At 40.0% G+C, this 12,774-nt stretch overlaps 1 protein-coding gene across 1 annotated transcript in view; it reads right to left on the reverse strand.

The window, feature by feature from the left end:
* FAM171B (family with sequence similarity 171 member B) overlaps positions 1 to 11,788 on the reverse strand; it is a 65,827-nt gene extending 54,039 nt beyond the window's left edge. Inside the window, exon 1 of the mRNA XM_024750650.1 lies at positions 11,569 to 11,788. Within this exon, the coding sequence (XP_024606418.1) occupies positions 11,569 to 11,788 (220 nt within the window). The remainder of the gene's footprint in view (positions 1 to 11,568) is intronic.
* Between the last annotated feature and the right edge of the window lie 986 nt (positions 11,789 to 12,774).

A 12,774-nucleotide genomic window follows, 5' to 3' on the forward strand; every position in this document is an offset into this window, starting at 1 on the left:
GAGAGAGAGAGAGAGAGTGTGTGTGTGTGTGTGTGTGTGTGTGTGTGTGTGTGTGTGTGTGTGTCTGTGTGTGTGTGTCTGTGTGTGTGTGTTGGATGGATCAGGGAAGTACTGCAAGCAGAAATACAGAGGAACAACCTGTACAAGGGCCCTGAGGTACAAAACCTGTCACACTCAACTGGAGCTGAGACTGGGGTTGGAAAAGCATGCAGGCCCTTATAGGTCACTGGTTTTCAATGTCATGGGAAGCCTCATAAAATTTGTTCTTAAAAATAAACACTATTTGTAGGGTGTTGGGGGAGGATTCCCATAACTGGAGTATGGATTTTTAGAGCACCAAGAATGGAACAAGGAGGCCAGTTAATATGCTAACCTGAACTAGAGTGTTAAGAGTGACCTGGGCTAGAGCCTGGGCAGTGAAGATGAAGAGAAGTTAACAGATGAGGAATATTTAGGAGATAGACTTGGTGGGTTTGGTGATGGACTAGGAGAGGAAGGTAGAGGAAGCGGCAAGGACAGCACCCTCAACTCTCCTTATTGGCCAGAGGGGCACTTTAATAACAGTGGGGTTTTTAGTAACAAAAGGAAGGATGAATGGTGAAGGTGGTCGAAAGCTGAAAACTGCCAGTTGTAAGTTCTGGAAGGTAATGTACAGCATGATGACCCTAGTTTAAAAAAAATAAGAAGGGGACTTTTTTTTATCCTGGAAGGTCTGGTGAGAAATGAAGAGTCCAGACTTAGACATGCTTAAACTGAAATACCTGTGATCTATCCACATAAAGATGTCAAAATAATTGGTGGGTATATTCAGGAGTGCACTCTGGGAAGTCTTAGCATATAGGTGGTATTTAAAGCAACTGGAGTGGATGAGATCACCTTGTGAGAGAGGAGAATGAGAAGAGAGAATGTTAAATTAAATGGAAAAAATTTTTTTCTACTTTTAGAATATAAAGATATTTTAATTACCTACATATTACAGTATCAAATATTTTATGCCTATAATACTTAAGTATAATTTTACAATATAATGTAATTATTGCATAGCAAATTATTTAAGAGTTACAGACTTGAGACTGTATTACTGACAAAGGATATTGATAGGGAAGAAACGGGAGTAAATTGGGTCACCATATTTTCATCTTCCTTTGTCAGATCTATCTCTAAGCTGCTGGATCCATGAAGGGCCCCATATACAGTCCCTGCATACAGCTCCAGTCTGTGAGCCAGTCCTTACATACAGGAAACACAAAGGCCACAGTAAGATGGATTTGTCAGGGGAAGCTTATGTCTTTTTTTACGTCCCTGTCTGTGCCCCCATGCCATTCTCTGAAGCTGTAGCTTTCCAAGTCTCAGCACATGCTATTATTTATCTTTGGAACATCAGAATGTGTTGAAATACAAATTTTTCCATTTGGACTTTCAAATGAAAGAAATATTTTGCAATATAAATCCATTCCTCAAAACAAGGAATCGCTCTGCTATTCACTCTTCCTAGCTTCTAGCTTTCCCAATGTAGTCAGTTATTAGTGAAACCAGGAGAGGTGTGAATCAAAAAAAGTAAATAAGGAAAACATAAGTTTCAATGAGTTTAGCGATGATATTAATTCTGAAAGTCGAGAAGAGCACTGGTGATGAAAAGAGCAAGTTCAATCACAGATGTAAATCACAGTAGCCTGAAATTACTATTTTGACCCCCAAACTGTTAAAAAACCAAAGATTAGTACTTGTTTCAGCAGGTGGGAAATGGCTGAGGTTTTTATAAATGCCTTCTCTGAAGGCTAATAACAACCAGGGCAGGCCCTCATCTGCTAAAATGCATTGAAGTTTATAATCAGGCCTGAGGGACTGGATGAATCACAAAGTAATCAGAGCCCTTATTAAGATTATTAACTTAGTCTTAGTGACCCTATCCTTCAGTGCAAGAGCCAGGAGCCAAGATGCAGAGAGTTTCTGGGTTGACTGCCAAAAAATTCTGAACAGAGGGTTTTTTCAGGTATAAGATATCCCTCTAGGTTATTATATAATGAAACCTGGATATAAAACAATTCAGAGTCATGTGGTTTATCAGAAGATAATTATTGCATTTTAGTAGACATTATACAAACAGAATGGAAAAGCCAAAGGTTGAAAGAAAAGCCAAAGGTTGAAAGAACTGACCAAGGTACGTGCATCCCACACAATCAGTTTCTTCAAGGGTTAAGGCCTTCTGGCAGGACGGGTTATGTTGCTGTCACGCTTACTAATTTTACCCACCACATGTACACAATAACAGAAACCTCACATGTTAAGAAAACACAAAAATGTTATTTGAGTCTGAACGTTACCTTTGTTCTTTTCTTATTGAGTCCACTTACAAAGGTCTAATCAACCATGGCAGGTTTTCTTAACCTTTTGGGGGTGGTCAAGGATTCCTTTGAAAATCTTACAGATGATCTCAACACTAGATAACTGAGATTGTATAATTAATTTCAGGGTGTTCATAAATCCTCTACACCCTTCCACTGGTTCCCTAGAACCTCTGCCATATAGGGTATAAGGGACAGTGAGTCCCTTACACAAACAGGGGAGAAGAAGATTCACCATCTGTGAGTACTTTCTCTCCCTATGAACTTACTTGACCTCCCCTCAAACTTGTCACAGCGAATTATATTACCTCTCTCTTTTCTTATGAGCCTCCAAAATCTTCACCTTTTCCATCTTGACACCCTATATTTACCAAGCTTTACGGATTCACAAGACTTCTTTCCTATTTGAAATACTATGGCACAGAAGCAATTTTAAAAGGCACATTCTTTTGACTATTCTGATTCACAAAATTGAATCCATTGGTAGGGAAAAACTATTAAAAAGCTCACTTATCTTAGTTATATTTGCTATGAAGAAAATCATCAAGTTATCCTTAAGTAACAGTTTTATCAGAATCTGTAACTGCCAGGTGGTACCACAATTTCTTTTAAGATGTGAATGTGGCACCTAGAGATTATCATACTAATTGAAGTAAGTCAGAGAGACAAATATCGTATATCACTTATACGTGAAATCTAAAAAAATGATACAATGAACTTATTTACAGAACAGAAACAGACTCACAGACATAGAAAACAAACATGGTTACGAAAGGAGAAAGGCGGGGGGAGGGATAAATTAGAAATTTGGGAATAACATATAGAAATTTAGGAGTAGCGCATAAACAACAAGGACCTACTGCATAGCACTGGAACTATATTCAATATCTTGTTAAGAAACTATAATGGAAAAAAATCTGAAAAAATATATATATTATTCAGTATATGTGTATGTATAAATGAATCACTTTGCTGTACACGAGAAACTAACACAACATCGTAAAGCAACTATAATTCAATAAAAATTTTTAAATAAAAATAAAACAAATAGTACTTCAGATATAGAGAACAAACTAGTGTTTACAGGGATGGGGGAAGACAGGGGTAGGGGATTAAGAGGTATAAACTACTATGTATGAGATAAATAAGCTACAAGGATATATTGTACAGCACAGAGAAGATAGCCAATATTTAATAATTATTATAAATGGTGTATAATAACCTTTAAGAATTGTGAATCATTATGTTGTATACCTGAAATATAACATTGTAAATCAGTGACACTTCAATAAAAAATAAAATAACTGTCTTTAAAAAAAAGAAAATTTACAAATTACCAGATTAAAAACAAAAAGAAAAGACGTGGATGTGTTCCAGCCTATGTTATATACTTTTAAAACACTGCCAGAGCAAAGCACTTAGGAGGTCATTTCTACCTCATCCCAGTTCCAAGAGCCTATGATTCCAAGTCTTATTTTAATCTATGAAGTGAAAACTTTTGTTTTTTTTAAATTACTGCATATTTTAATTGATATTAGACATTATTTTGTTATAAATAGCATTAGAAGATCAGATTAGTTGTTTCATACATTAGTACAGAGATACTTTTCTTGCATATGATTATGAATGAGACTTAAATTCTGATTACTTTAAAGAAACACTGGAATTTGGGGAATTATTAAATCCTAGCTTTTCTGCTAAAAGTCCAGAATCTAACAGCATAAAAATATTGTAAAATATATTTTGGAAAGTACTTATTTTATGAGAAGTAATTTGTTTTTAAATGCAAATATTTGTAATACACCAATTCATTTAAAAGTAAGTGACCAGATAGATTTTTTTTTAACTTCAGGCACACAAACTGAATTAATCATAATCTGAGCTTCATGACACACTTATTGATCATTTTACTGGTTTACATGGTTCATTTTACTTAGTAAAATAATTAAATAAGTCATACTATACCCATTATCCTTGGTGACATTTTTCCCCTTACGCAAAAAGTGTGGCCTCCCTCTACTTCATTTTTACAGTAAATGGATATTCTTTTGGTAATCCTGTCTCAGTCACCCAGACATTTATAAACAAATCCTACTCATACAAATATGAAAACATTAGCAGCATGTTTAAAGTTTTGAAGAAACATAATCCATTTAACTATATAGAGCCATATTTTGACAGCTTAATTTCTATCATTTTCAAAAACACTGGCAGTTGGGGGCAGGGGTGGGAAACAGGCAAAGGTGGAATGGGTCACAAAATCCAGGACCTTTGCAGCTTCTATTCAACTCCTGGTTATAGTTAACCCATTAGAAAAAACAAATAATCCATCTAACCATCCTGTTTCTGTTTGTGTCACATTCCTATTACAAAAAAGTGGCGGAACAGGTAGGTGTGAATAAAACCACGGACACTGGTCTTATTTTATTTTAGAAAGGACAATGAATACGGAATTCTACAACATCCCTGGAGCACTTACCCCCGAGGTAAGCCAAAGGCCTTACAGCATGAGCCCCAGGTGAGGCTGGACATTTCTTAGAGTTTCCAACTGATCAAGTGGTCACTGAAAGCCCAACTAGTATTTAGGTCCACAGATATGAACTGCTAATGGCTTAGCTATATATGTGTTCTAAATTTTAGCAGAGCTAACAAGTGAACTAAAACTATATAGTTTCTAAGTGCTGTTTCTCTAGTGAATAGGAACAAAACTAAACTAAGTACAATAACTGATAATACTGGCAAATGTTTAATTTTAAATTAGACCCTCGTGTCATGATATAGAAACCTACTTGAGAAAAAAAACCACATTAAATAACAATTGAAATCTCTGTCACATATAAATAAAATTAATTTTAAATCTTGGTTTTTGTGCAAGACACAGAAACTTAACATGGAGAAATTAACAGGCATTATCAACTCAAGGCTTCAGAGAAGCCCAAGATGTTGCTGAGACATTTTACAGTCTAGGTTCACTAGGTCACAGATTTGACACGTTATTAACATGGAAAGCAATTGCCATTTCCTTGACACCCTCTACCCTACATGAAAGGGCACCCAGACACCATTCCTCATTTCAGGCCCAAGTGAACGGGCCTAATTATACTCCGAGACATTATCAACAAGTAGTTAAGAATACTGCCTAGTCCTCATAACATAGACAGTCATAAAAAAAAATTTAAGGGCTTCCCTGGTGGCGCAGTGGTTGAAAGTCCGCCTGCCGATGCAGGGGACACGGGTTCGTGCCCTGGTCCGGGAGGATCCCACGTGCCACGGAGCGGCTGGGCCCGTGAGCCATGGCCGCTGAGCCTGCGCGTCCGGAGCCTGTGCTCCACAACGGCAGAGGCCACAACAGTGAGAGGCCCGCGTACCGAAAAAAAAAAACAAAAACAAAAATTTAAGAGGCACAGAATCTGATATGTCTTGGACATATGGGTTGTGCTTATACAAAAGGGCAATTAAAGAGACATCTCCAAACAGAATCTTCAAAGCAAACAGAAGCTGTTTTCTTAAGCCTATGATGTATTTCACTACAATGCATAGCTTTCATAATTTTAGAATTTTCCAGGTAACTATTCCAAAGCATACTTTTTATCAATAGCAGATGGAAAATATTATGTCCATTTCCTAGCTAAGGCAACTTGGAGGAAAGGAAATTAAGACACATTACACTAAGCCAAGTCAATGAATGACAACAATACTGCAGCTAGTACCTAGTCAGAACGCTGAAAGAGAATTAAGTTCAATATTTATATACTTAGGGGGAAGAGTTCTGTTTCAGAAAAATATTTGGTTGTTTCTGTTCAGGCACATTAAGAACACTGAAAAACCACCACTAAAACAAACTGGACTGAAATTCAACACAATGGCATGTGTTTTTCAACCTGTAATCAACACCAAGAAATAGCTCCCTTTGGTTATTAAAATCCTGGAAAGAAATCATAATTACCCCATCTGGGAATACGGCCTTCAAAGCACGAGTACTTTAGATAAAACAGCCAATGTCTAGTCCCACTCTATTGATTTTCAAATTCCTTGAACGGAAAAAAAACAAAACAAATGCTTTCATGGATAGGAGATTTTCAATCAGGTTTGCTTAAATCAAAATTTAAATCAAGTTATTTGAATTTAATAAAAAGTATACAGTAATACTCTATACTGAATTTCAGTATTTTTAAATTTTGTTACGTAGGTCCCAGCTACATAGAATATGAAAAAAATCTTTAACTTTAAAAGTACAAGAATGTAGCAGCTTCATTTACAATAGCTAAAACTGGAAATAACCCAAATATCCATCAGAAGTGATAAACCAAACTGCAGTAATAGATACAATGGAATACTGCTCAGCAGTAAAAAGGAATAAACTACTGAACATCCATGCAACAACATGGATGAAACCTATGGAAATTAGACTGAGCTGAAGAAGCTAGACAAAAAAAAGTACATGCTATATGGTTCTATTTTATGAAGTTCTAGAAAACACAAAATTAATCAGTGACGAAAACAATCAGAACAGTTGTCAATGGGTCAGGAGCAAAGACTGCCTGGGGGCATGAGGGAATTTTCTAAGGTGATATAAATGTTCTATATCTTGATATGGTAATGGTTACAAAGGTATATCCATTTGTCATGAGAATACAGTTTATGTTAATACCAGAATCTGAAGTATGGACATCCATTAAGTAGCTTTTACAGCTTTTTTTCATTTTATGACTTTTGATATTTTTAAACCAATACTTACAAAATGTATATAATCATAAGCTCACTTGAAAATTACTTTTGAATATTTTTGTAAGGCAAACATAGAGTGATAATAAAATTTTAACATCAATTAAAAGATATATATTTTGGGCTTCCCTGGTGGCACAGTGGTTGAGAGTCCGCCTGCCGATGCAGGGGACACGGGTTCGTGCCCTGGTCCGGGAAGATCCCACATGCCACGGAGCGGCTGGGCCCGTGAGCCATGGCCACTGAGCCTGCACATCCGGACGGCAACGGGAGAGGCCACAACAGTGAGAGGCCCGCGTACCACAAAAAAAAAAAAGATATATATATTTTTTTAATATTTAAAAATATATATATATAATGTGGCAACTCTGTAAATCAAACACCACTTTCCCCACCCAATAAACTATAGTTTATTGTTAAAAAAAAAGGAGTACAGTTTAGGTATGTACATTTTAATGTATGTACATTTTACCTCCCCGCTCCCCCCAAAAATCCCACATAATGGAAATGGATGGAGGTGTGAGTGAAACAGTCACAGCAGAATTTGATCATTGTTAAAGCTGAGTAATGGGTATGGGCTGTTTTTAATACTATCCTGTTTACTTTCTATATATTTGACTTTTTCCAAGGTAAAAGGTTTAAAAATATAGATCAGTGAAACGTACAATCAAAAATGTTTATACTGTGAAAATATATCCCTCAAGAGGCTTTCTCTGTATTCAGAAGACTTTTATAAAAATCCACGGAGATCCCCAGTGTCTGTGCTTCGCATGGAGAATTTGAAATGGAGCTTGTTATTTTCTCCAGCTCCCCTTGCCCCCATCCCCAGCATGCCTCCCATCTAATGGGCCATCAGACTGAATATGATATGGTTGTCTCAGCTACCACCAACCCCCAAATTAATTCTTCCCTCATCCCTCGAATATTTATTTCTAACAAATACTGGTGCAGATGGAGAAATCAGAGCTGCTGCTGACACCGGAGAAAACAGATCTCAACCTTAGTCTTTATTCTCATTACTCTCTGAGGATGGTGTTTTAGAAGTTAATGAGAAAATGAAAATTTACTTTTTTTACATCCTGATTTTTTAAAATCTCATATTCAACTTCTTTTAACCTCCTTTTCTTATATGAAGAGACATAAATTTTCAAAATAATAAAATCCAGAGTAACCAGAGTCAGCAGTCAGTTTCTCTACTATGGACTTATGAGGCTCAATCATGTATCAGTCACTAAACAAGTCTTATTAGTTTTCTAAATATTGCCTGAGAAAAGTCCTATAGCTTTTCACAAAACATGTCCAAAGAATCAGAAGCACCACACAGAGGCAAAGAATGAATTAAAGCTCAGTCAGAGCTATTTAAAGGTATGTTAATACCCTCCTAGAGCTATTTAAAGGTATGTTAATACCCATAAGAGGATTATAAGTGCACCTGGGTAAAGAATCTCCTTGACAGAACCTAAAAAGTGGACTTAAGTATTGTATCTAGCAGTTCTCTGTAGTGAACATAAGATAAACACTGAAATTAGCTAAAATTAAAAGTCTAAAATATATATACTTTCTAACCTCCACTTACAAATATTTCTACCTAACATTTCTTTGTTTATATGACCCTGCTAAATTCCAATGAAGAATTTCACAAGATGTGCAATAACAAATACTCATAAAGTAAAGGAGATCCTTGATGCCAGCATTTTTGTTCATTCATTCATTCATTCAAAAATATGTGTTCCTATGAGTAGCAAGTGCTCTTCTAGGTGCTAGAAATATATGTAATAATTCAATGTAATAATGAACAAAGCAAAGTTCATGCCCTCAGAGAGTTTACATTCTAGTAAGGGGAGATAGGCTTACAAGAAGGGCTGAGGATAGTAAGTGCCATGGAGGAGAATCAGTAGGAAAGGGCATGCAGATGGCTATTTAATACAGCTGTCAGGAAAGGCTTCTGTTAGCGTGATTGGAGCAAACCTGAAGAATCGAAGGCCCAGAATTCCAGGCAGAGAAAATGACAAGTGCAAAGGCCCCACACCACAACCCACTTGCAAACTGAAGAAACAAAGAGCCAGTGTGGCCCCAGCGCTGAATTAGTGTCAGAGCTGAGGGAGACGGGAGTGAGAGGGCCACAGAGGATCTCAGCCTTTGTGGGCCATTTTCAGGGTCTGGGCATCTAGTGTGAGGGAGATGGGAAGCCATTGGAGGGCTGTGAGCAGAAATGATCCTATTTAATGTTCTTAGAAAGATCACTAGGAAAAAAAAAAAAAATCACTAGGGCTTCCCTGGTGGCGCAGTGGTTGAGAGTCAGCCTGCCGATGCAGGGGACACGGGTTCGTGCCCCGGTCCGGGAAGATCCCACATGCCACGAAGCTGCTGGGCCCGTGAGCCATGGCCGCCTAGCCTGTGCGTCCGGAGCTTGTGCTCGGCAACGGGAGAGGCCACAACAGTGAGAGGCCCGCGTACCGCAAAAAAAAAAAAAAATCACTAACTGTGTGAGGAGAACAGACAGAGGAACAAAGGTTGAAGCAGGAAGACCAGTTCAACCTAGAGATCACAATGTGCTCAGAGGGACATTTTAAGTTCATTTGTTTATAGGTTATGTTTCATTATACAAACCAAATACTCCTGTAACTAAAACAGCAGTCAATTGAATTGCTCTCTTGTTTGCCACTGGCTTGGAGGGTTAGAGTTTTTGAGGGAAATGCAAGAGTCATCTTATGTTACTTTTCAGGCTGTAGTTTGATCTGTTGGCTAATGGTTCCTTTATCTCCATTAATCTAATAGGTAAATAAGACAAAAACTGCTAGTTTCCCCTAAAATAACCCTTTTCAAAAATATTACATCACAAATATCAGAAAACAAGTATTTTCACACATACGCTGGATACAAAAGTTTCTCATATTATTTCCGTTATTTGTAACCTTCATCACAACCTATCTATATGGTAGTAGCCAAAACCCATTTAACTAATATTCCAGAAAGACGATAAATCGAAATAAAAATATACTGCAAATCATAAAATCCATCACCACTCTGACTTCTGTTTCATCATTTATGAAATTCCTCTCATAATGAAGACAGGCTCTCGATCACTCTCCTATCTCTCATTTCCTTAAGTTTACCCAACAGCATATCTAATCGCTGCCTCGCCTGTACCCTGTGGTTAGCACTTTCAGTTATAAAAAGCCAGGTAGGAAAACCACCACACACAGCACATCTTTCAGGAGTTTCAGCCACGCTCAAGTGTTATTAAATGGTTTGAGAGGGTGTCAGAAACACATGCTTTCCGGCACACTTTGGTGATTTCATCCTACGCTCAGAGCACTCTGATAAATTAAATCATTCTGGCTGTGTCAGGAATCGCAGCTGGTGTACCTGAGTATTGCTCTTTGATGATGGGCAAGCAGTACAAAATAAGATACCGAACCCTACTCTTTAAAATCTCATTTTTGGCATCTCGTATAACGTTACTAGGCAGGATTTTAAAGCGAAAACAAATGTTATAATTCAGTTTGGTTTTGCAGAAACCTAAGCCCACTTGCCAAAAAAAACTGATGGCTTTTTTTCTTTCCAAAGAGCAGGCAGCTTCTACAGTTGGGAAGGGGACTGGGGTTGGGGGGTAGGGAGAAGCTATTAATATGGATAATCCAGCTTTTTGCTTACCGGTGTAGCTTTAATGGAGCGGAAACAGGCAGGAACTGAGGGACTGTTACAGCCACGTATACCAAAAGGGCTTTCCTCACCCTCAGCTGAATAGTGTGGAGAATCTGCCTCATTACCTTCTACTAACAAGTAAGGAGATTCCCCTCTCTGGGGGCAGGCTTTGCTGTACTAACATCCGCTACAGACTTCACCTCATCCAGCCCCCTCTCCTCTTCCCTTTCCTTCAGCCACAAGCTCCTATTTCTTTTTTGGTTTGTTTCATCTTATTATACTGAAGGCATTCTTGCAAACTGCCTTCAACCATTCCTGGGATAAGAAGAGACAGAAATAAATAATAAAATAAATTAAGATTTCTTTTCTCCAGAGCTAAATTTAAATATATAGGCGGAGCGAGATGGTGAAAAGGGGTGTGTGGGTGTCTACTGCAAGATTTTTCAGTCTCTAGGAGAGAAAAGGATAAAGAACAGAAGGCTAAAAGGATTTGAGAAGTGTGTGTGTGTGTGTGTGTGTGTGTGTGTACAATCATTCCCAGGGCGGAGGGAAAAATTCAGGAAGGGAGGGAGAAGAAAAAGATCAATCCAGGCAGTCACTCACTCCCATCCCTCCCGACCCCTCCCCACCTCACTGCAGTGCTCTGCGCTTCCCAGAAAGCTCACCACCCAAAGGGCAGATTCCCAAAACCAAAGCAGAGCCCGAATCCGGGTCACGCAGGCAGGCGTTTGGGGGGGTTGGGGTGGGGGGGGGGTAGAGGCAGGCGATGGGAAACCATCTGGCTAGGGAAGCGGCGAGGAGGCCAGCAAGACCAGAGGAGGAACGGCAGGGCCGGGCTGCCGGGACCTACCGGGAGCAGTGATGGTAGAGGATGCCCCGGGCACCTCTGGCCTCTCCTCCTCAGCTTCCTCCCGCTGCCGTTGCTGCTGCTGCTGCTGCTGCTGGATGAGGCTGAGGTCGGAGCGGCTGAGCTCAGCTCTGGCGGCCGCAGGGACCAGCCTCGCCTTCAGCAGCACCGCGGCCAGGCCGAGGAGCAGGGTGCAAGGGACGCGCCGGCTGAGCCTCGCCATGGCCGAGAGCCGGAGGGCCGCGGCGGCATATTGCGGCGGAGGTCCGGGCGGCGGCGGCGGGCGCCAGGGCTGCGGGCTCTGGCAGCGCCCGCCCGCTCAGTCCCCCTCGCTCGGTCTGCCTCGCACACCCTCACCAGGAGGAGGAGGCTGGGGCGGCGGAGACGCCGGGGGAGGAGGAGGAGGGGGAAGTTAGCATCCTCGCGCACGTGACGCGCGGGGCGGGGTGGGGCGAGCCCCACGCCCGGCGCCGCGTCTACGCTCTCACCCCGGGCTCAGCTGCTCCGGACGCGCGCGCTCGGCGGGTGCTGGGGCGCTGTGCTGGTGGTGGCTTCCTAGGGTAAACGAAAAAGGAGAGCCTTTCTGGGGTCTGGTAGACCTTCAGATCCTCTAGCCACTACCGAGACACCGGGAAATTTTGCAGAAAGTGGAATAAAATTCCCTCCACCTGACCGCAAAGTAGAAGAGAAGGTGGTGTATTGATTACGCTCCCACAACACTTAACGCAGCACCAGCAGATCAAAAAGCCAGGATCTCTTAACCATGTGGGCTTTGGGGCATCACAGCCATCACTGGTTAGCTAGAAATTAAACTGCGGCTCTCCAGATTTTGATTAAATTCCTCTATCTGCCCAAATTGGAATTTCTTTCTATATTGTAAAATATTCTTAATTACGTTTTGCCTAATTATAGTCTATACTTTTCATTTGCTCAAAAAATATTTTTCTAAATGCCTGCTAGGTGCTTACCACGTGCCAGTATTTAGTCAGGTGCTTGGAATAAGCAACATACAATCCCTGCGTTCTAGGAGCTCATTACCTGTTAGGACAGAGGAACATATAAACATATTATAATCCAGGGTGGTGCCTGCCACTGGAGAAACACTACAGCATGCAGAGATTGCACTGAATTGGAAGAAATTAACAATGTGGTATATGGATGGGGGCTATGAAACACTAGGAAAGCTGGGGTTTAAAGAAGAATAAGAGT

Source organism: Neophocaena asiaeorientalis, unplaced genomic scaffold, assembly GCF_003031525.2.
Source record: "Neophocaena asiaeorientalis asiaeorientalis breed wild unplaced genomic scaffold, Neophocaena_asiaeorientalis_V1.1 scaffold172, whole genome shotgun sequence".
Taxonomy (NCBI): Eukaryota; Metazoa; Chordata; class Mammalia; order Artiodactyla; family Phocoenidae; genus Neophocaena; species Neophocaena asiaeorientalis.